This window comes from Saccostrea echinata, unplaced genomic scaffold (assembly GCF_033153115.1).
Source record: "Saccostrea echinata isolate AGI-Se365-2 ecotype Australia unplaced genomic scaffold, CSIRO_AGI_Sech_v1 ptg000016l, whole genome shotgun sequence".
In the NCBI taxonomy this organism is placed as follows: Eukaryota; Metazoa; Mollusca; class Bivalvia; order Ostreida; family Ostreidae; genus Saccostrea; species Saccostrea echinata.
Window position 1 is genome coordinate 15,768,173 of NW_026889765.1, and position 25,440 is coordinate 15,793,612.

The following is a 25,440-nucleotide window of genomic DNA, read 5'->3' on the forward strand; positions in this document are numbered from 1 at the left end:
TTGAATTTTGACCCTATTTCATGATCAAAATTTAACGATCCGGTTCAATTTTCAACAGGCTAGGGTCTGAATTCAACGCTTATGGCCTCAATATTCAACGTTGAAAAAAGACCCCCCCCCCCCTGTCAGTTTTCAACAACGTTGAAAAAAGACCTTCGGGTAAGTTTTCAACCCGGGTCAAAATTGCATGTTACACCGGCAGTCAGCGGAAGTAAGCATATCCCATAATTCTACCATGGAAACATCAACATGGCTGCACCGAGCGAAGTGACAGCTCTACTGAAACGAGGGAAACGTAGCGTGGCCAGTCTCTTTAAAGGAGAGTGGTCTCGACGAAATGGTTCTCCAAAAGCTTTTAAAGAATTTCTTGACTATTTATTCGATCCCAGGCGGAAGTCAATCGAAGACGTTGACACGATAGACTGGTGTAGATGGATTATTGCAGGAGGAGCAACATTTGATGAATTTTCAGCTGCAGGTGCGCAAGACAAATTTGTGCATGTGTCTAACCAGACCAAAAGAATGAATTTATTTGAGGCATTTTAGGTTGCATTCAAGATTGCAAATAAAATAATCTTTACGACACTTCACTTCATTTAATAACCAACAAAGAATGTAAACATATAGGTCATGAAATGTTTTATTTTGATTCTGTCAGTGGATTATAAGCTTAACAGATTCATTTTTTTCTTAGTGAAACAGTATGATAATGCTGTGACATGTGGCCTGGTATGGACAAAGAATTTTGTTGCGTATCGCTGTAGAACATGTGGAATTTCACCTTGTATGTCCCTATGTTATGAATGTTTTCATTCTGGAAACCATGAGGGTCATGATTTTAATATGTTCCGAAGTCAGGCTGGTGGGGCTTGTGACTGCGGGGATGTCAGTGTCCTCAATAAATCAGGGTAAGTTAACAAATTATGGCCCTTTGTTTGAAAGTTTTAATCCACCAAAACTCACGATATAAATGTATGTTTTCTATAGTGTCATAAGAGAAACCCTGTAATTTACCTTTAAAAAAATCTTCAATTTTTATTTCCCTGAATTTTTGTTTCCTGACATGTTCTTATGAATGGGGTCAAAAATATATAACATTCTGTGTACAGTCGGTACTTATCACAAGTATGTATTTACTTCTAAGAAAATCCAGTAATGTGCTTGGTTGATTTCTTCATTTTGCTGTGTTAGTTTTGTTGATGTTTATGTCGTTTGTTTAGATTCTGCTCTCGCCACGGTCCAGACAGAAAGAACCTCAATGTAACTCCTCCTCCTGACCTGCTTGCCATTGCCGAGGCTCTGATGCCGAGAATCATTTTAAGACTTATTCATCATTTCCGGGATAATTGCAAACCCATTGGTAACAAAAGTTTTTGAATCTTTGTCTTTAAAAGGATTAGAAACTTCCCAGTTATTTATATTTATAGCAAAATAGATCTGTACATTTTCCTTCTATAACATAAAATAAAAAAAATAATATATATTAGGTAAAGATTTATACATGTAATGAAGCATGACTTTGTTAATTTCCTCAACAGCATACCGGGATACATTCAGTCTGGCAATGAATGATGCAGAGCACTTCCTGTCTTTTCTACATAGTTTAAGTGATATGGGTGCAGCCATGCGGAAAGTAATGGGACTAGCTTTGACAAACACTACTATGTATAAATATTTAACAGAAGGTAAGAAATGCCAAGATATTGGATTCAGTTTCATCTATCTGATCCCCAAAATAAAAAAAAGAAATTGTCAGATTAGTCAAAATTATATGTAGAAAAACAGAGATCTTAAAAGCAAACTGTAAGTTCAGGTAAAACTTGAAAACGTATTGCATTACTTTTCAATCTGTGAATTTAACACTGAAACACTTTTCATTCAGATTTATCAAATATCTTGCATAATATACATTTACAAGTGCAATCTTTTCAAATTAAAACTGATTGATGCTATTAACAAGTTCACTAATTGAGGCCACTTTGTGACTGAAACATTCAAATGGATTTTTCAACCTCCATGACTATTGTCTTAGTGAAATGTAAAATTTGTTAAATGTTTTTTGTACAGTAAATGTTTGAGACATTTTCAAATAAGTCTTTAGGTAATTGGTACTTATATCTGTATTAACCAGTATTGAGACAAGGAATTTTTTAATAGACTATTAGACGATGCTTGTAATTTAAAATAAGTTACATTTTTATATTGTCATAGTTGAGGAATTGCCAGATTTCTCCAACAGTTACTTTGTGGACAGCCAGAAAAACTACAAAATGGAACTAAATAGTCTTAGTGTTCCTAAGGGATTCGAGGACTTTGACCGTATGTAAACAAAAAAATAAAGTGGAGTAGGGAAAGCATCCATTTCTTATTTAGATTTTAGCAGCATTTTGCAAGTCTGCAATTAATTATGAGATTTATTGTTAAGTGTTTAAAGTCGATCACACTTTAATAACCAGTTTTTAAATTAAAGTGCTTACCTTACTGTTGTGTGCTTTAAGTTCATTTTCATATTTTATTGTCTTGTGTTTTTACAGCAGTTCTTTTTAAAGTTGATCATTACAAAAAGTAGTTTAATATTAATATTAGGAACAGAGTACACATTAATATGTTTGCATACACATGTAGTTGTATTACATTTAACTTCTGATTATATGTAAAGTGGTTTATTATTGACTACAGGATTACCCGGCCTGTCCCAAGAGTTACATCACAACTGTTTACTGGATGAACTGGTTTTTTGGATGGTCAAGTATGAGTTTCCAGAGAAGCTGGTCACTCTGCTGTTAAGTCTTTTGCCAGATGACCACTATAAGGTAGGGTTTTTGTAACAATAGAGTGATTTAGCAAGTACATGTTGGTCACCCTGTAGTAGAATTTTGTACTTTCAGTATATGGATAAGAACACAAAAGGAATTATAAAGACAGGCTAACAATATCTGATCTACAGGTTTATAGTTTCCTTTGTAGACCATTTATAGACATTCACTTTGTATGATAGTTTGTGTAACTGTTCTATGTAAAATTTGCTGCAATGGCAAATACAGTCAAGCCTCAAAATTTTATTCATGGGACTCTCAGAAAACTTTGAAATATCGGAAGGTTGGAGATAGATGATGCCATTTGTATTTTCACTAGTGACTCTCAGTGATAGTATGGGCTGTCAATTCCTTTCAATGTATACCTAGTATTTAACATTTCCCTGTCATTCCACTTATTTGAAAATAATCAAGAAAATGATGTTCAACAGACGTACTAACTAGAAAGCTAAAAATGGTCAAAGAAATTTTGAATCAATGAATTTCTATTTTGTAAACAGGAGGCATTTACTAAGGCATTTGTGAAGCACTACAGCAGGATATCCCTGGTCCTGGTGAAGGGTCTGAAGCGGACAGAGATTGGGAATCGGGTCGTCCACATCAGCGTCCAATTGTTCAGTAATGAGAGATTGGCCTGTCAGATGGTGCAGGAGTACAACTTACTGTACACACTCATCATCAGCCTCACCCACATGATAGAGAATACTCTACTGGAGAGTTCACTAGAGGGTTAGTATAGAGATATCTCTACTGGAGAGTTCACTATGGGGTTAATATAGGTAAATCTAAAGGAGAGTTCACTAGAGGGATAGTATAGAGATAGCTCTTCTGGAGAGATCACTAGAGGGATAGTATAGAGATACCACTACTGGAGAGATCACTAGAGGGTTAGTATAGAGATACCACTACTGGAGAGTTCACTAGAGGGTTAGTATAGAGATAACACTAACTGATAGTTCACTATAGGGTTAGCACAGAGAATACTTAACAGTTTTGTAGAGGGATAATATATAGAGAAGTCTCTTCTGAAAAGTTCATTGGAGTATTAGTGGAGAGAGTAATTTAGTTAAATGAAGAGTTAACAAGAAGATAGTATTCGAGCTAGTAACTCTTAAAAAAATTCAGTAGAGGGTTAGTATAGAGAATGGTGTATTGGAGAGTTCTAGTTTTAGCTCCACACTTCTGCAACTGATTTGCATATTCAATACAGTTGGAAATGAATGTCAAAATTCATTTTGGAATGGTCTTTATTCCTTTTTTTACAGATTTCCGACTGAACTTCCACATGGTGGTGGATTGTACCAATGATATTATGAAGGAGCACATCTACTGGCCCATAGTCAGCGATTTTATCAATCTATTGGCCCATAAAAAGGTGGCTCACAAATTTCTCTCTGACAGCAAACTGGTGGTTATGTGGTTGGATCTTCTGTCGTATTTCCAAGGAATGAATCTCAACCACCGTGAACTCAGTCAACATGTTGAGTTCGAGTCTGAGACCTACTATGCTGCTTTTTCAGCAGAACTCGAGATTGCTTCAGCACCCATGTGGTCCCTCATATCTCACTGTAAAACCCCAGTAAGAGACTGTTACATTTCTATCATTTTACAAACTTCATCAATATATTGTGCAGAAGTGTAAATATTTACATGTAAATTCATCCAACAGAATGCTGTGTTTTACATAACTACATGTACATATATCTGAGCTTAAGTTTACTCTTCAGTTTGGTGTTGAAGGTAGTTATAAGGACACTGACTCCAAGTTGACAAGACATTTTACAAATTAAACAAAGGAAGTTATTCAAAAGAACAGATTGAGTTGTTATTTTGTAATTTTATTGAGTCTCTTGTTTGATAGAATTCTTATTTGTTTGTAGGACAGTAAAGACCATGTATTGAACATGATCAAAGTCTGTGTGGATGCTCTCCAGGACTGGTTTGATGCCATCAACTGTAAAGAGTCTACAAAGGTCAGTGACAAAGTATTCAAAGGTCTGAAAGTACAGAAATGCAAGTAGTACACAAAGGTCGATGTATGTGAAAGTCAATTTCTAAGATGTAAAGTTCAGTTAAACAGTGAGTAAAGGAGTCAATCAGTAATAACTGTTGTGTGCTTAAAGTCAACTTGTGTGTGTGGTTTTTTTTTTAGCCAAATCCTTACCAGCTGACCTTTCACCTTCCTCTTCATCGTTACCTAGCAACATTCATAGAGACTGGGATTACTCATCATAAGTTGACCTTTGACAACCTCCCACTGACTGAGAAAGTCCTAAAGATGACCTTTACACATCTCTTACAAATACAGGTAAATATTATACATACACAGGATCATGTACATGTAGTATTAATTTTTGTTAGTGAATATTGTAGGGAGGTACTTTTGATGATTGAATGAATAAAATACTTCCTGTATTTACTTTATTAAAATTAAAAAAAAAAGCAATTAAGGAAAATCAAAGCTTTTTACATCCCATTCCAAAAAGTAAAGAATTATTTTAAACTAAATATGAATTATGGATATAACAAAACAATGTATTTTTTAGCTATCCATGTCAATTCCTTATTACAGTGTTTGACTGTATGTACTGTCTCTCTACTCTAATAAAAAAAACTTGTTTGTTCCATACAATGTAGGTCTGTCTGGCAGAGATATACACCTCTATGTGGGTCAGAAATGGAATTCAGATCAAAGGTCAAGCCATGACTTACATTCAGTGTCACTTCTGTTACTCCATGGGAGATGCTGACCTATATCTGATGCAGGTACTTGTAACCTTTAGCATATCATCATAGCAAATGTGAAATTCAGAGAAAGAAATAGATTAACCTTTTTTGTATTCTTCTTTGTGAATATGTACTTTGGGTGTACAGTTTGAGGTTTTGGCTGTTTCAGCTTTGTGCCTGTAAATTTGACCCTGACTACTTTGTGAGAACAGTAATGGAAAGGTGAGATTCTTCAGTATTTACTGATGTTATACGTTCATGTAAATGAGTTGAATTCATTAGTCGAGAAGCATTTGTTGAAAAACAATGTTGAATGCATGGAATCTATGCTTGCACAGTTCACCATTATTTGTACTTGTATGAAACATTCCTTATAATATAATTAATGCTGCAAGTAGTTGAGGATATTATTGAAAGTTTTCACCCCTGAAAAACCATTGTCAGTTGACAATGGTTTTCTTGGGATGTAAATTTTCAATGTTACCCTCAACCACATACAGTACATGTATTTATGTAGTATATACTGTAGAAAGCACTAATAAAATTGGCTCAAATTTTAAAATGGATATATTTTAATTCAAATACCTATTCCATATATTTTCCCCAGAGCCGGACAATTGAGTTTCGTATCCTTTGTATCGTAACATTCAAGTATATTCGATAATGTATTACAATAACCAATTCAATCAATCTGATGTTAACTTGATACAGATTTCATATTGAGAATTGGTTGACCTTTGGCTCAACTCCAATCAACACCAGCTTTAAGCTGGAGCCTGAACAACAGATAGCAATGGTGGATGCTATTCTCCAGTTCTTCACAACACTGCTGGGGGTCAGAACTTACTTAGGTAAGGAATATGATTGTGTATTGTTTGATATCCTTTCCAGGGTATTTATGGTGAATTTCAAAGACAAAGAATGTAGCTCATTTATTATTACTCTATACAGGGAAGTTTTTTGCCCTCATTTTATTTCTATCGTCTTTGCCAGTAGGAATTCAAAACAGAATACAGTCAAACACGTTTACATTGAAATTTAAGGTACCTTGAGATTTATTTAAAATTTACCTAATTTCATTATATCCCTGTGCCATGAGTTACATGTAAAATGTAGATATTTTAGCCATGTCAGTCTTAATGCCATAGTTAGAAAATAAAAGAGAACCAATATGTTCTAGCGAGAAATGTACAATTGTTGTTTTATTATTACAAGACATAATTAAATTTTTACAAGAGTCCACTGAGGGTGAAAAATTTACACGTGATAGACTTTGTATATAATTAATCACCTGTGTCCATGCGTCGCAATCAGCATCTTCAATGTAACCATTATTAAATAAACACGCTTTGTGTTCAGCAGACCCCAAAATCACTTCAAATTATCAGAGTTTTTCAATTTAACCAATTTCAATAAACAAGTTTTTATTATTAAGAAACTGTACTAGTTTTTTAGGGGAAACCAAATTCATGTCAAACTAATCAATTTTTCAAATAGAGAGTTCAGTGTAAGTGAGTTCGAGTGTAATTTCATACAAGAACAAAGTTATCTTTTTTCTGTTAACACTACTGTATGACTGGGCAAATTTAAAACAAGGCATATGTATTTTGTATTTGTGATAGGGCAAAAATTACCAGGACAGGGGTGGGGGGATAATCCTGTATACAGTATCTCTTTCTTTGTGATTTTGACAACCACAAAATTGAATAAAACTGGACATTCAGCAAATGATACGAAGAAGTGTTACTATTTTTAGGTATCACTGAGAAGGAGCTGACACACCTGGAGATGGCCACCATTCTGTGTTTTGGGGACAAGCCACACAGTCAAATAATGGATTCCATGCCGGAGAGGTCTGGCATCACAGGGCAGAAGGAATTGTTTGAGCCCACCCTTGCTGAGGTAAGTGGTATTTAATGAGGTTATGTTGTAACCAAACTGGTCATGGTAAGGATTGTATCAAGAGCTTGATAGCATTCATCTGATCTGTATACTGTGTCAGTCATTGACTGGTTGACTAAAACTGCAGGTCAGATACTTATCCCATAACTTGTAGTGTGACTGTTGCCTATATTGCACATGCCTTTTGAATTTTTAGAATCATAGCTTCAAGTATCAATGATAAATGATTGTACAATGTTTAAATTTGCTTTGGCCAGTAGGGGACATGTAATTATCAATGCAATATTCTCTGAGTGGTTCATTTTTTGGTTAAAAAAGTATATGAAGGTAGGTTTACCAAGAACCCCATAAATGTACCTGTATTTAATGTGTAAATCTTAATTTTCTATTATAGATAGCTGATTACAAGGCACCAAACTTGGAGTCTAGTGGAGGTCTTCAGCAGGGAACGTACACACCTAAAGGTAAATATACATCCTGTCTCCCAAAAGGAGGGGGGGGGGGGGGCATACACATGTAAGTTAAATATTCATCTTGACTGCAGGGGACATGTACACCTAAATGTATCCAAATTAAAAGTTGCCAAAGGTATCTCTATGATGAATATTAAGTAGACAGCTTGTTTGAGTCAGAGTTTAACCTCATAAATGTAAGAACCTACATTATCCATTTATAGTAATCTCACCTATCTCTTATATTTACACATAGGATTACTATTTCAAGTGAAAAGTACTTGGTAAAGCTTAAATTATGTTCTTCATAGAGGCTTGTAAAGCCAGAATTAAAATAACTTAGTATATGAAGACCATTGTTAACAATATTGTTGATTTTTAGGATTTGTTTGGGAAAAGGAATTTGATCCAGTCCATGTGTCCCTTAGAGCTCTCTACAAGAAAGACATACAGACAGCACTAGACAGATACACAGAGCAGTAAGTTATACTACAAATTAAATGTAAATTTCAGCTGGAGATATTTTTGTAATTAATCTCGGTAATTGTACATGCATTCAATTATCAAGCCACCATTCAAAAGGCATTTTCTTATTGCTTCTTTCACCTTATTTACAGCATAAGACAGTCTGGGAAATACAAGTCCAAGACTCCTCCCTGGCCACCATTCAGACCCCCAGGGAAAATTTCTCCTGCATACAAAGACCTGTACAGACTTCTTCATTGTAGAACGATGCATGCATTTCTCTTCACAGTTCTATACAGGGTAAGTCAAAACTTACTACAGTCAAACCTCATTTTCTTGCACTTGATGGACCTGAGAAAAATTTTTGAGATATTGAGGGTAGAATACTTACTGAATAAGTAGATGAGATTTCAAAATCACTGTGACATGTCCATGGTATTCAAGATATTGGTGTTAGAGATACTGAATTTTCTGTTGTTAAGTTCATGGAATTGCTTTTGGCAAGTAACTTTTGAGCTCAAGTATGATATGGCTTTACTGTCCTAAGATGATTTTTTTTTCAGTCCTTTGTAATGTAGTCTTTATAATGGGTTTATATCTGTTTCTATCAGTTCATGAAGGAAACCAGCATTCCAGACAGCATTTTGTACAACACTGTACACCTCCTTGACCTTGCTTTTACCTTGCCTTCTCCTGATACCTGTAGAAAGGTAAAATATACATGTACACACAATGTATACACTGTATGAAGTAACATGTATAAAGGTGAAAATATATATCCTGTACAAATTTCAAGTAAAATATGCATACCTGTATGTGTGTATGAATTTTAAAGATCTAATGACCTAATTTTGGAGATGTTTTGAATCATTCATCCTGAACATGGGACAGAAAATTAAACAACTGAAAGATTTCTTTCAGATATTTGAAAATTGAAGTTGGTAGATATTTCTGATTCTGAACTTGTATATTTACTTTCTCAGTTTAACAAGTCGTTCTGTGGAAGTGTAACGGATGTGGATTATCATGACTGGTTCTGTGGTACCAGCATCCAACAGAACGTCCGCGAGGTCGTGAAGGAAGTGTTGATTCCGGTCCTGGTCGAGGACTTCCTGCCATCGTCTCTCTCCACTCTAGAGGAAATGTTCCAAATGGCTCCCAGTGCCATGATGAGTAAGTGACTGAATATCCATGGTTTTAAGATTGTTTGTGAATCCAAGGAAGTGAAAATTAGTTTTCCAAGTTACAATGTAGCTGAAAAAGATGAAAAAGATCTTCTTTTGTAACATTTCTTTATCTCAGGAATTTAAGATCCAGTAATATACATGTACTCAAAACTTGCTAGTGAATGTTTATATATTTATAATTTTATTATTTATTCTGTCAGGTATTGAAGATAAACCATTAGCTATTGCAATGTAACAATTTTTTTCAAATTTTTGAAAGTGCAATGTCATAAGAGTTCAAACCAGCAGTACTCAACCAGAATAGTATATATTTGTTAGATAAATTCCAGCCAAAAATGCAGAGATTTACAAATGTAAACTTTAGAAGTACATTTTTGAAAATCCTTTAAGATGTAAATTTTTTATATGGAATGCCTCATGAGAAGGCTGTGAATTAATTTTATCTACTGACTAAGTTAGGGTTTTATTTGTAGAGGTCAGATAGAATAAGTGCATGTCTTTTTCTCACTGACCCTGCATGGCCATATTTGTAGTAATCAGTGAAGTAACTGGATGTAAAATGAAATCACTGACCATTGGTTTATCTGTAGATACGGCTGGTCCAATCACGGCGGCCCACTCTGGAGCTGTTCCCACAAGTCTGGTTCCCGTCCCTGTATCTGGACACTGCCACCTGGTGACACACAAGTCTCACCAGGCCACTGGAAAAACTGATTCTGTGCCAAAATACGAAAACAGAGGAGTCTCCACTGAGCATGCTCAAAAACTGTGTGTCCCAATCAATGAATGTATTATAAGCATTCTCATGAAAATCCATGCCAAACTGACTGGGCGATCTTGTTCCTATGTTCCTTTGTCTCAGTCTAAGCGACAGTTGTCTGATTCTGTGATAGGAGATGGACCTTTTTTTCTGTGTAAGCTCCTGGACAAAATGTCACGGAGCAGTACGGAGTGTGCACGTGCCATTGAGGAGGTTTACAGGTCTCTACAGCCAAAGGAGGCATCGGGGGTGGGGAAAAAACGAGACACAGCCAAAGATGAAGAGAGGTTAGATATCTGTCATTAATTATTCTCTGCTGAACATCAGAAATATTTTCATGAAGAATTGTAAGGTTGAAGAGATGATGGCAAGGTGCAATGGATGTGGATTTATTTTAGGGGATATCCCTGTAAATATAATGGAATTAGAATGGTTTTCAATGTATTAATAAAATCAAAAGTATTATGGATAAAAGTTTTGTGACTTTTACAGGAGGAGAAAGGCCAGAGAGAGGCAACAGAAACTCATGAACAAATTTGCCTCCAAACAGAAAGCTTTCATGGAGCACAATCTTCATCCTGTGTCAGGTTTGTTTACGAGTGAGCCTGATCCCCCCCACCCCACACACACACACACAACAAAACCATTTATTATCAGCTATGATTAACTGGTGTTATCAGTATTTTCACATGATTGCTGGAAGAGATCTAGAATTTTCAATAATTGCAATGTGCCTAAAATGCAAAAAAAAATAGTAATCACCTGTTGGCAAGTAAGAAACTCTTTTATTTGAAGCTATATGAATTCTTAATTAAGAATCAAATTAAATACATGATATTAATTAGTCATGAAGATTAATTCTATAATTTCTTAGACTATAAAATGAAACTACTGTGCTAAAATATTTGGTTCATTTTGATTTATTTTAATATAATTTTTATAGCTAAAAGCATCCACACCAAGAAGATATTTGTGATTGATGTGCAGGAGGAAAACAACAATATTATTTTATATTCCAAAGATGAAATAAAATTTGAGAGTGAAAACTTTTGTAGATGATGAGAATGAGGTTACGAGTGACACGTCCTCCACAGAGATTCCGCAGGAGACCAGAGGCAGTCAGCGAGTTAAGGAGTATGATTGTGTCATCTGTGGAACCACGTCACCCTCTACCGCCGAGAAGACGATGGGTCTAGTGGTGCTTCTACAGCCAAGTAGTGGTGAGTACCTCTAGATAAAAGACTGCTGGTTAATGTCTCCCTATAGCTTAACAATGAAAATCAAAACCAGACTTTGTGTTTGGCCTGAATCTCAGGTGTGTATTAAAAGATATACTTTTACAAGTTTTATCCATCTTTTTACTTGTGACATGTTACTGTATCTCTGTGGTAATTAACAGGGTTAGAAACTCCCTAAAATTACAACTCGCAAATACATGTAATTGCGAGTACCAAGAAAGTGAACTCGCAATTTTGTGAGACTACTCGCAATTTTCATATAAAGTTAAATTTATATAAATTAAATACATGTAACTTAAGGTCAAGATCTAGTAAATGAAAGGTGCCTACAGATTTCTCAAATTTGAGAAATAAATTCCTTTAATGATGCTTTATAACTTAAGCTTGGTCAAATAAGTGTTTCGGGCCATAATTTGTAGGTAAACAAGATAAAATTCATATAAACTGTTATTTTCAATAACAAATTGAGAAAACCAGTTATGAATACGGGAGTTTTTTTCCATATCAGACGAAGAAAATATATCCAGATTGTCTACAGTCTCTCAGAAAATGGTAATTTATATGTATTTCGCCTCTTCTTTAAAATAATGATAAATTAAATATGGGTAACGGGATTACTTTTCAGATAATTTCAAATTGAATTCCATGAAAATGATTCATTTTCTGCATAATTCTATTAGAGACATAAAGTACGGGAAAAAAGAAAGTTTAAATTGATTATGACGTCATAATGAATCTACTGTCTAGAGTCATTTACTAGATCTTGACCTTAAAGAAAAAGTAACTACTGTACAATACACAAAATACAACTACAGTGTGACTTTTAGTTGAATTACTGATTTAAATCAAAAGCATTGTATCCTGTCATATTATATATTTTTGATACAGTTTCAATGCAAAAAAAATCAACTCGCAAGTTTTTGCGAGTTACCTAATTTTTAACTCGCAATTTGGGAATTCTAACTTGTGTTTTGTGAGTTGTATATAGTGAATTTCGAACCCTGACATTAAGGTTGTTGTAGATTTTTAAGATTAACTTACAGGTTAATTCAATGTATGCAGACTTCTAGCATGGGGAGAAACATAAAATCAGAAAAATTGAGTAGATCACCAACACATGTTGAATATCACTGAGTGACCACTCATAAGAATTTTAAACCTTAAGGTGATACCTTCCAATTTTGACTTTGTTTAGCATAGGAAGAAACTTCAATGTTTACTGAAAATCTTGAGGATGATCCATGTACAAGATGAATGTATGTAAAGTATGGTGTTAATTTTAGTGTTGGGACACCGTCTACAGGAGAATGATGTGATCAGTCTGCCCTTGAAGAAGGATCAACAGCTCTATTCACACATCTCATGTGCCTCTGTCCAGAAACAGCAGCTCAAAACCATGTTTGAGCACTTTGAAGAGGTAAAAGATACTAATGTTTACATTTGGCATATTCAGAATATACAATACTGGATAGACAGTGTAAGCTCAGTATGCATGTACATATGTAATAATTATATGTATTACAATAATGCCTCATATTTTATACATGATATACATAAAGTTCAAGGTTGGAATGCTTCATTCATCATGGAATATCTTGTAAAAATGTGTACACACTAGATTCAGTTGAAGTTTGTACATCTTTAAGAAACCTCCTTGATCAATATCCTTAATTGTGCATTAAAAATGGCTTTGAGGTAAAATTGGACAAAAAAGAAATAATACTGATTATTTACATATGGTTGTTTATCAAACCCATTTATTATAAGAATCATCAAAGTTTTCAGAAGAGTGATGATTTTCTGTTTGTCAGAGCTCGTGTCAAGTGTCAGTGAACATTGGCTGGGAGGGAGGAGTGGTCATTCAGACCTGTGGTCACTATCTACACCTGGACTGTCACAGCTCGTATCTGTTGTCTCTCAGGGTCAGTTCACCAGATGTTTGTTACATGTACTGAAGATTCTCTTCAAAATTTGTGGAAGTAAACAGAGAAATTTGAAAATCTTGTTAGAAATTTTGATAACTTATTGAATTACAGATGGGTAAAGTTGTCTTTGAAATCTTGGACATGTTGCATGATTTTGTTTGTTGTATAGGTACATTTAAAATAAAACTAATTGTAGAGGAAGTTTTTTTGTTTCCATGCAGTCAGTTTGCACTTTTTTCATCATATAATATACAATATATACAGTACCATTGATATGACATTTTAAACTATATTAGAATTCTCTTGTTTTTTATGGAACAGACTCAGGAGATGACAGGAAACTTGGCTGTCAACAAAGGAGAATACTGGTGCCCCCTTTGTCGACAGCTTGCTAACTCTGTGATTCCAATTCCTCCAGAGGAGGACCAGTTTACTGTGAAGAGGCCCTTGTCTCCTGATCCCCAGCAACTGATTAAAGACGTAGCTGAAATGATGGTCTCCAGACCCATAACACCTGTATGTCTAGCAAATCATTAGCACTGACTTGACTGAGCATTGAATTTGTCAGAAATTCCTAGTCATTAGCAAAGATTAAGACCTTTAAGTTTGAAGTATAGTTATTTATTAATATCGTAAGATGATTTAAATTTTTTTTTCCATTTATAGTTTAAATGTGTAACCATGTAGAGTTTAAAATGCTAAATGTGTGAGAAGTTACTTAATTTTCAATATACAAAAGACATGTCAAACTCTTTCAGAGACCCCCTAACCTTACTATGAACACATTCAGAGATCCCCTAACCTTGTTATGAACACTTTCAAGGACCCCTAACCTACTATGAACACTTTCAGAGATCCCCTAACCTTGCTATGAACACTTTCAGATACCATTAACCCTGTTATGAACACTTTCAGATACTCTCTAACCTTGCTATGAACACTTTCAGAGATCCCCTAACATTTAATGAACACTTTCAGAGATCCCCTAACTTTGTAACTTTGTTATGAACACTTTCAGAGATCCCCATACCTTACTATGAACACTTTCAGAGATCCCTTAACCTTACTATGAACACTTTCAGAGATCCCCTAACCTTGCTAGGAACACTTTTAAAGATCCCCTAACATTTAATGAACACTTTCAGAGATCCCCTAACTTTGTAACTTTGTTATGAACACTTTCAGAGATCCCCATACCTTACTATGAAGACTTTCAGAGATCCCTAACCTTACTATGAACACTTTCAGAGATCCCCATACCTTACTATGAACACTTTCAGAAATCCCCTAACTTTACTATGAACACTTTCAGAGATCCCTTAACCTTACTATGAACACTTTCAGAGATCCCCTAACCTTGCTAGGAACACTTTTAGAGATCCCCTAACCTTGCTAGGAACACTTTCAGAGTTCCCCTAACCTTTCTATGAACACTTTCAGACACCCCCTAACCTTGCTAGGAACACTTTCAGAGTTCCCCTAACCTTTCTATGAACACTTTCAGAGACCCCCCAAACCTTGCTAGGAACACTTTCAGAGTTCCCCTAACCTTGCTATGAACACTTTTAGACACCCCTAACCTTACTATGAACACTTTCAGAGATCCCCTAACCTTGTTATGAACACTTTCAAGGACCCCTAACCTACTATGAACACTTTCAGAGATCCCCAAACCTTGCTATGAACACTTTCAGAGATTTCATAACCTTGTAATGATCCCTTAACCTTTCTATGAACACTTTCAGAGATCCCCTAACGTTGTAATGAACACTTTCAGAGATCCCCAAACCTTACTTTAAACACTTTTAGAAATCCCCTAACTTTACTATGAACATTTTCAGAGATCCTCTAACCTTTCTATGAACACTTTCAGAGAGACCCCCAAACCTTGCTAGGAACATTTTCAGAGTTCCCCTAACCTTTCTTGGAACACTTTCAGAGACCCCCAAACCTTGCTAGGAACACTTTTAGAGATCCCCTAACCTTTCTATGAACACTTTCAGACACCCCCTAACCTTGCTAGGAACACTTTCAGAGATCCTTTAACCTTACTTTGAACACTTTCAGAGATTCCCTAACCTTGCTGTGAACACTTTAAGAGATCTCCTTACTTTGTTATGAACACTTTCAGAGATCCCCTAACCTTTCTATGAATACTTTCAGATATCCCCTAACTTTACTATGAACATTTTCAGAGGTCCCTAACTTTACTATGAACACTTTCAAAAATCCCCTAACCTTTCTTTGAACACTTCCAGAGTTCCCCTCACTTTGTAATGAACACTTTCAGAGATCCCCATACCTTACTATGAACACTTTCAGAAATCCCCTAACTTTACTATGAACACTTTCAGAGATCCCTAACCTTACAATGAACACTTTCAGAGATCCCCTAACCTTTCTATGAACACTTTCAGAGACCCCCAAACCTTGCTAGGAACACTTTCAGAGTTCCCCTAACCTTTCTATGAACACTTTCAGACACCCCCAAACCTTGCTAGGAACACTTTTAGAGTTCCCCTAACCTTGCTATGAACACTTTTAGACACCCCCTAACCTTGCTATGAACACTTTCAGAGATCCCCTAACCTTGCTATGAACACTTTCAGAGATCCCCTAACCTTACTAAAGTGATGGGCAGTGTCATGGAGGACCTGACAAATGCCACCTATGGGAAGTTTAAGACCTACACTAGTTCCCAGACCTCAGAGAGTGTGCTACTCTTTGTTTGTTCTGTTGCCAGGTTAGACTGGTTCTCTTATTTAAAAATATGCAATTTATACTTTGTTATCACTTGAAGTTTAATATCTAATCAGTAAGAGAGCATATAAAAATAATTCTGAAGTATTCTCTGTTGTCAGAGAGCAAATGAAAGCTTTTGTTCATATTTTCTGTGGGGATTTGATAAATGTTGTGTGATGTTTTTACAAACTTTTTGATTTAAATTGAATGATTTTGTAGGACAAACCTAGAGATGGAGCTAGTCAACAGAGGGAAAGTTCTTATAGAGTCCACGTCTCAGTCAGGAAAACGCTGCTTCTGTGAGTTTTTTTACAGGGTCACTTATATGAAAATGAGGGTTTTAATAAGAAAAGAAGTGTGTTGAGGTTTGGTTTTACTTGATAAAATGATATTTTCTGGTATTTGAATGTGATTTCGTATTTCAGTGCCAACATACCATGTTCTCAGCATGCACAGTAAAATTCTGACTACCAAACCCTATACTGATCTCTGGTCACACATGACTGGCTTATGCCGTTCTGAACAGACTGATAGGTAAGCAAATATTTACTTAGACTTCTGGTCATGTGTTAATGGTCTGAGTACTCTTGAGAAACCAATAGAAATCAAATGTGTATACATGTCTTCAATCATGCATGACTCTTGCCTGAGTTGGTTTCAACACACAGACAGTTCAACAAATTAGATCAGATGTCTTTTTACACATTTTACATTGTTGTGTAATTACATTTTAGTGTTTCCTTGTATCATAAAGAAGTCCCACTTTTACTGAAGGACCCCGTGTCTCTCCTTATACAGATCTTGTTAACTCTGCCATCCACAATGGAAATAGGTAATGTTCAGTGTAAACAAATTATTGTCTAAATTGATGTTTCATTGATGCATTATACAACAAAAATAAACATAAACAATATTTTCATTCTTATATCCTTCTCTTGAGAGAATATAAAAGATATGTATTATACATGTAGTTATTAGTTCTTTTCAAGCATAGAAGATGTATTGTTTTTTTTTTTTTTGTATAGAACACTTTGAGAGTGTGTTAAGAGTCCTGTACAATGTTGTGTACATCAAAGCTATAGCTACCACCAGCTGTACGTTTACGTCGGAGGAGAGAGAGGCATGGAGGAAAAAGGGAAGACATGTAAGTGTGGATGTCCTATCGTGAACAATGATCTTCATATAGAAAAATGTGGTCATGCTTGAAAGTTAATACAGAGTCCCATAATAATATAATCATTGTTAATAACATGTCTTTTTATAGTCCCAGCTGACATCATTGGAAGGAATGATGAGTCATGTGATCACGCGTCTACAGCTGAGTCGGGTTTATGACGACATTGATATGGACAAAGATATTCCTGCAGTAAGATCAGATTATTTTCACTGCCACTCATTTCATTATCAAAAAAAGTTCTAGTAGAAAAAAAATGAAAAATGCACTGTTATATGTTGCAAGTGGGTAAATTTAAGAGGGGAAAATTCAATGAAGACAAAAGTTATCTCTTTAACACAACTGTGAATGGGCAAACTTTAAATGGGGCAAAACTGTTTGCAAGTGTGAGAGGGCTAAATACACTGGGCAAAAATAACTATGTATGCGTTATAGGTGCTAATACCAATTTGAATTTTAAGATACATTATAGAATGATCAAAGTATAATTTTATTGTAGATATGTCAGAGTGTCTGGTCACCTCAGAGTGTGGACATGGCCATACAGGACATATTTCTGCCATTCCTCCGGGTGGCCGCCCTGCTCAAGTATCACTTATTTAATGTGGAATTTCCCAAACAAATGGTCAGTTCTTTACAATCATCCACTGTTTGATACTTAGAGCTGCAGTGTCAAGATTGCAGAAAATCAAAGAATTACTTAAAAAACTTGTAGAAAATAATTTACTTCTACATGTTCAGTTTATTGATTTTTTGATTTTCTGTTAATCGATGAAGTCTATTTTTAGTAAATGAGTAAAATAAAAAAAAACAAAAAAAGGAAACAATTCAAGATTTCTCTTGTTGTAGTTTTATATTTTGTGCGAGTGAATGAATTGATATTTTATTTGTTTCAGTTCTCTGATTGCGAGTTCCTACACCTGTGTGATTATCTTAGGATCCAGGGTACTGGCCCCTCCCACAATGATGGTCAGAGTACCTGCTCATCACGTGTAAGGTGGACAACTGAGGAACCGCTCAATCTGACCCGAGCTTGGTGTACAGACCTAGCCAATGTAGCCAATCAGGAACCAGTGGATTTCAAGGTTAGAGGTCATGCCTAGGAAAGTTTTCTTGGAAAACATGTCCATTTTGTTGAATAATCAAATGATTATAAATTTCTTAGAGATTAGTGTACAAAGGAAGCCAAAATATTTTTTGGTAAGAATGGAAAAAGATTACTGAATGAATTTTGTTCAACTAAGACTATTCATGTAAATTCAAATACGAGCAATGTACATGTATCTTTCATGTATAGAGCAGTGTTAAATATTAAAAAGAGACATGTTGTTTGATTTCAGTCCCTCCTGATGGCTAACACAAACTGGAGCCGTCCACAGTTGATTGAACTGCCCCATCAATACTACCTGATCTTCCAGGCTTACAGCCAGAAGCCATGCGTGACGTGTGGGGAGGTACCTAATGACCCGGCCATCTGTCTAGTGTGTGGACAGTACACCTGTTTCAGACAAAATTGCTGTACACAGCAGGGGGTCTCTGAGTGTGTTCATGTAAGTAATATAAACAGATTTTTTTAGCCAACTAAGATTGTAAACATGAAAATACTCTCTTTTTTCCTTTTCAAAAGAATGAGGATAAAACAATCCCACATGCATGTATGTGTGTTTCATTTTTTATAGTTTTAATTAAGTGTTGGCCATTTCATTAAAAATTTTAATTTGATGCATTCTTAGTCTCCGGAAGATTTTGATGTGTAAAATTAATGAAAAATCAGACCATAACATTGTGTATGTAACTTGTCTTAAGAGTAAACTACATGGCATGCAGAATTTGTTAAACATTTTTATCTGTAGGTTTTTAAATGAATAAGTAAATTCTTTGATTTGCTTTCTAGTAATTTTTCCATGAAACTTTGTGTGATGGTTGGTTAATTTGACATTTCATATTTCAGCATTCCATTCAGTGTGGGGCAGGTACAGGGATGTTTCTGCTAATAAACTCTACGATTGTGGTGGTAATTCGCGGTCCACGTGCTACACTCTGGGGGTCTGTGTATTTGGATGACCATGGGGAGGAGGATCGTGACCTTAAGTAAGTCACAGTCATACATGCCAACTTTCCCGATTTAGGCGGGATCCTCCCGATTTTACCCTTTGATCCCGCTTTCCCGATCGGGAGAGCAAAATTGCCCTAAAATCCGGATTTGAAAAATTCACCCTAAAATTTCCGATTTTCATTATTTCTCTACCACCATATTTTGTCAATCGGGATTATAATATCGAACTTGTTTATTCAATGCACACAAATTAGTCTCATTGTTAAATTAACACATGCAGAGGTGTTAATTAGCCACAGGAAATCACTTCTCGCTTGAACGCACACAGCTGTCCAGGTACAGGTAACTTACATAGCCTGGAGCAGTTAGGGTATTAAACTTTCAGTTAGAAGGGGTATGCATGGTGAAACACATAGATTTAGGGGTTAATTAAATATCATTTATTAAAAACAAAAATTAATTACATTGGTATGATAATCAGAATCCATGTAGATCGTTTTTTTTTTTAAAAAACGAAAGTAGAAAACTACAAAGCATCCCTGCTGTTTTATCTGCTTATAATAAAAATATTGTAAAATTTACCGGTTAAAATAAGATGAAAATAATTTAAAAATGAACCAACAAAGTCAAGTACAGTGAATTTCTTCTCTCTCTCCCCCCCCCCCCCCCCAAAGGCGATATACCTTGTATTTCTTTGTTATGACAAGGTAATACCCACATGACACTTCCAAGACTGCAAAGTTCATCATGACTATAATAACAATTTTAATTTTTGTTTGGGATAGGGAGTATCCTTCTGTGAAATAATTGATGATCTTAAGAGTAAATTTATTTCTTCAAATTATTTTTTGTGTGTGATAAAATTAATCATGTCTACTTATTATAATAATAGGGAATTAAATGACACTTACATTTAAAGGTACATACCAAAAACAAATTTTCTTATCTCCCACACACACACACAAAATGCATTCCCACACAAATTTTTGTTTGGGATAGGGGGTATCCTTCTGTGAAATAATTGATGATCTTAAGAGTAAATTTATATCTTCAAATTGTTTTTTGTGTGTGATAAAATTAATCATGTCTACTTATTATAATAATAGGGAATTAAATGACACTTACATTTAAAGGTACATACCAAAAACAAATTTTCTTATCTCCCACACACACACACAAAATGCATTCCAATTTTTCGATATTTCTTTCAATTTAATAATTTAATATCTAATTAGGAAATTCTAATTGTGTAAAATCCCAGAAACTTTACAGTAACAAAATCTCATATATTTCTAAAACTTTGCAAAAAAAAAAGCAAAAAAAGTAATTGAACTGAAAGTTGTGCATTTTCCCATTTTTCACCAGATTATGTGTCTTGGTCAAACATAATAATGTTTAACTAAACAGATATCACTTCTTTAGTGAGAGAGGCACCTATTTAAGCAAATTAAGATATTTGAATTTTGGAAGGAAAAATTTTGTTTGTGTATTAATCCTTGACTTTAAGCTGTATTAATAAGTAATATCAATATTATAAATTAAAAAAGAATGGGATAAACATTTATTTTCACTACAAATGTCGCGAATTTAAAACTTTGAAAGTTGTCGTCACGCACAAAATCCCCCATGGGAATTTTCAAAAGTTGGCATGCATGCACAGTACACTTTAGAGGGCTCGGTGGACATGGTCATTTTCAGACTATTTAAATCTCCTGGAAAAAAAGAGCTCTTTATAAAAATTTGAGGACATTGCATTAAATATTATGTGTGCTTTATTTTTAGCTCACCTCGACGAAGTCGAGATGAGCTTATGCTATACCCCCGGCATTGGCGTCAGCGTTAGCTTCGGGGTCCCAGGTTAAAGTTTTAGGAGCAGATCCATTCCCAAGTAACTATAAGCCCTACCTGGACCAAACTTGCATGGATGATGCATCTAGGGATGGACACTACCGAACTTGCTTAGGATGCTGGATCTGACCTAGATTTTCCAGATGAGTGACCAGGTTAAAGTTTTTGGAGCAAGTCCATTCCCAAGTAACTAAAAGCCCTACCTGAACCAAACTTGCATGGATGATGCATCTAAGGATGGACAGTAACACATTTGCCTCGGATGCTGGATCTGACCTAGAATTTCCAGATGAGTGAATTTTAGCCATATTTTAATCAAATTAGCATGAATGATGTATCTTAGGATGGACACTTTCAGACTTTTTTGGATTCTGAATCTGACCAACATTTTCCAGATGAGTGACCAGAGTAATTTTTTTGGAGTAGCTATATAATATTATGGCATGTTATGATTAAACTTGCATGGATGGTGCATCTAAGGATGAAAACTTCCAGACTTGCTTTGGATGTTGGAACTGACCAAAATTTTCTTGATTAGTAAAAGGGTTAAAAGTTTTTTGAGCAGGTCTATTTCCAAGTATCTATAAGTCCTTCTTAAACCAAACTTGTATGGATATTGATCTTGGGATGAACACTAACTTAGTCTAGTAAAAATATGATGTGAGATTTGCCTTACTTGTAGATAACCTTCGTTGAGGTGAGCTTTGTAATCTTTGATTACCTATGTTTTTTTTAAAACTAAATAATAGTTAATGGCTAGAAAAATATTGATAGGTGGATCTATTAGGTAATTTGTTGACCACCCAGCCCTCTTTAATAACTAAGAAATTTTTCTCTATTCAGATACTAAAAATAGATTTATGAATTAATAGATGTTGTTCTTTTTGCAGGAGAGGGAAGCCTCTGTACCTGAGCAAAGAGAGATATCATCTGCTCCAACAGCAGTGGTTAACTCATAGCTTTGACAGAAGTTGTCAACGCTGGATCTGGCACCAGGATAGGCTCTAACCAATCAGAGGGTTAAGCCCCAGCTCAGCACTGGATCTCACCAATCAGGATGTTTAACACATTCTGCCAATCAGAGTTTGTCTTTCTTTTCTTTCAGATTGGATTTGATATTCAGTCAGTCAGACTGTCTGTTTCATATGAACAATCTGGTAGATAGGAATGGACTCAACAATAAGGATTCTTTTTTGAGATGGCTTTTCAAAATGCTCAACTATGATAAAGATACAATGCTCATTTTGAAGACTGTTGAAAACAAAAAAATAATGGAGGGCTTTCTTTACCCTATTGTTTTATTCTCCATGATTCAGTATTAAAGCAAATTGGGATGTTTTTTTTTTTTTAATACACATGTACTTGTTTTGCTACATGTAATTTTGAAATTCAGTTTATAATCACGTTTATGAAATCTGGTTAAAAGTCCATATTGCTGCATTAGAACTACTCCCAACATTGCTGGATCATTGCAAAAGAATATCAGAGAATCAGAGGTGCTAGCCCAGAGGATGAAGTTACTAGTGGAGGGGGTTCATACTCTTTTTATGTTGTACAAAATACTTACCGGGGTATAGATCTGATCACACTCATTGGTATTGTTGAAGAGAGTGCAATTAAGTATTCAAAAAATCGTAATTTTAAATATCAAGAAGTTGACTCCGACAATATATCTTATCGTTTTAGGATTAATTTAGCACATTTACATCTGTGTAGAAATGAAAACCACTTCATGCTGTAATAAGGTTGTGCACCCAGTCAACTTGTTTACAAATGAAACAGGTTGATTGTCTTTTTCTCAGTGATGTCAATACGTGTGAATTTTGAAACCATTTAGATTAAGGACATACGCAACGTACCTTACCTACTGATAATTTTTCAAGATATTCTTAATTTAAGATTATAGTGCCATCAGATGTTTGTAGACAAAAAAAATCAGCATGCATTACCAGGGGTTTTGAAAAGATATCAATGATGAAAATTCTTGTACATGTATAATTCAAAGAAATATACAAAAATTACTAAACATATATTCTAGATGTTTTGTTTATCCAAACTTGTTTTAAAAGAAGTATAGAACAGCATATATAGACATTAAAATGTAGCACACAGTTCCTTTAAGTGTTGGAACTCTTCAACTCCTGGGAAAAAGACAATAAAGTTCAAACTATGTTGCGTATGTCCTTAATCCAAATATCGGTACTCTTTCTGAATGTTTTTGGTGCTTTATTTGTCCCCAGCTATAGCTTACTTATCAATTTACCTATCTGGCTGGCTGTTCCAAAGGTAAAAGTTTTTTGGGGGAACCTGTACAGATTTTATAGTACATGGAACTTTTCTGTTATAACGTTGTAGACACACTGTACAGCTTTGTTAGCTTAAGACATGTTTTCTTTTCTTTAGGCCAAATAAAAAAATATGTGTGGTTCCTGTTACCCGACCGTCCCTATTTTATACCCCCGACCCTAAACTTTTATTTGGCAATTTTCATATTTTTTCCGGAATTTTCCCCAATTTCCATCAATGGCTCCGGTTTAAGTTTTAGTTTCAGCAATGACGGCCCCCTTGCACAAAATAGTGCAAGTGTTTATTAGTGTTAAATCCAAAGCAAGCTAACATGTAGGTGTCCCCTACCAATATTGACTAGTATATTATCACACCACATCTAAATGTCATTTGCAAAGTAGTGATAAGTATTATTTAGAAAAATTAAGAAAATCATTTTGTTAAAAAAAAAAAAATTCCCTACCTACCTACCCTAATTCTTTTGGAGGTGTAACCGGAACCACACATATTTTTTTGTTTGGCCTTATCAGAGATATGTATGAATGACTTCTGGCCCCCAGGATCTTGATGGAGTTTTAAACTTAGTTAAAATTTTACATTGTCTTGAAGTTTTATAAAAGAACACATATAAAATTTGAAATGTTTGTCTTTCATGTGATTTTAAGACCATTTCATGATTCAGGGGTCTAGTTTATATTTCTAGCTAGCCAATTCTTACACAGAGTTAAGTTGTCATTGGATAACGCTGAACAATTCTAAGTGGACATTTCATTACACATGTACACCATACAAGGTCTTTTTAATCTGGATTACAAGTTATAGTTACACTATAGATATTAATTGGTTAGCTGTAAATACACTCACAGTTTTTCATTCACGAGGGGCGGAGCCCCGAGTGAATAAAAACTGTGAGTGTATTTACAGCTAACCAATTAATATCTATTGTGTAAGTTACTTGTACCAGAGGACCAATGAGAGAAAAGCGAGTTGATAAATAGCACCGCCTACTACGAGGTGTCAAGACACGGTCCGGAGTCTGTATAAATAGCTGTCTCCATCAGCAAGGATCATACTTTACTGCGGCACTGCTACTACAAGTTGTTGATAAAAAAATCGGAATTGCATGGTACGTGTGAAGATATTGTACCTTTGAAATGTTGAAGACGCAGAAAACATGATTTTTGTCAGGTACAGGTATAGGGGTAGCGATTGTAGGCTTTTATGTTCAAGCCGTCAACTCTGAAAGAAAAGTTATCTTTCTAGATCGTTTTTTTTTTTTTTGAAAAAAGGGGGGATGGATATAGGAAACATCGGCATTGAACTTTTTCTTTATGGCAATCGGCGTACAGAAAAAAATGAAATGATTTGTGACATTTTAATGAAAGTTTGAAATGGTATTGGAAGTAAAAAAAATGCGGGGACTTCTGATGTGAAATTGCTATATGTATTTGGAGACGGGAAAAAAAATGACGAGAATTCGAGATAGGACGTATCATTTACTGATTAAGGATACGCGGAGAAAACATACAAAACCATTTATGAAGCGGACACCGACAAGCTAAATAATGTTAGTATTTTTGAAATTTAAAATGTTGACTTAATTCATTCATCAGCCATTGCCTTGGTCTTGAAATTGACATCATTCATTCATTAGTCAAGGTCTTGACACAGTATGGCTTGATGCCAAAAGGTGGGCGTGACTTAAAAAAAACTGTGATTCTTCTGGCAAATACACCACAGCAACATGAAAGCAAAATCTAAATTTACCGCCAGTCCTATGGTACAACGTAGATAACTGATAAAAGAGTTGGTGAAAGTATTGTCTTTTTGCATAAGAACACGTATAAATACAGTGTTTGTGG

The 25,440-nt window shown here is 35.1% G+C and overlaps 1 protein-coding gene across 1 annotated transcript; it reads left to right on the top strand.

Annotated features, from left to right (window-relative positions):
- The first annotated feature begins 242 nt into the window (after positions 1-242).
- Positions 243-24,448, top strand: LOC133188509 (E3 ubiquitin-protein ligase ubr3-like). Its single transcript, XM_061323967.1, has 36 exons — positions 243-478; positions 695-908; positions 1,221-1,360; positions 1,539-1,685; positions 2,212-2,319; positions 2,680-2,813; positions 3,317-3,545; positions 4,082-4,395; positions 4,697-4,789; positions 4,969-5,124; positions 5,454-5,582; positions 5,713-5,765; positions 6,255-6,394; positions 7,300-7,445; positions 7,840-7,909; positions 8,280-8,376; positions 8,515-8,662; positions 8,974-9,072; positions 9,346-9,535; positions 10,140-10,596; positions 10,802-10,896; positions 11,365-11,529; positions 12,831-12,964; positions 13,359-13,469; positions 13,794-13,988; positions 16,082-16,215; positions 16,434-16,513; positions 16,640-16,748; positions 16,949-17,046; positions 17,240-17,358; positions 17,479-17,580; positions 17,888-18,013; positions 18,285-18,473; positions 18,729-18,938; positions 19,340-19,479; positions 22,183-24,448. The coding sequence occupies exons 1-36, from the start codon at positions 250-252 to the stop codon at positions 22,298-22,300; spliced, it is 5,418 nt and encodes a 1,805-aa protein (XP_061179951.1). The 5' UTR covers positions 243-249; the 3' UTR covers positions 22,301-24,448.
- The last annotated feature ends 992 nt before the right edge of the window (positions 24,449-25,440 follow it).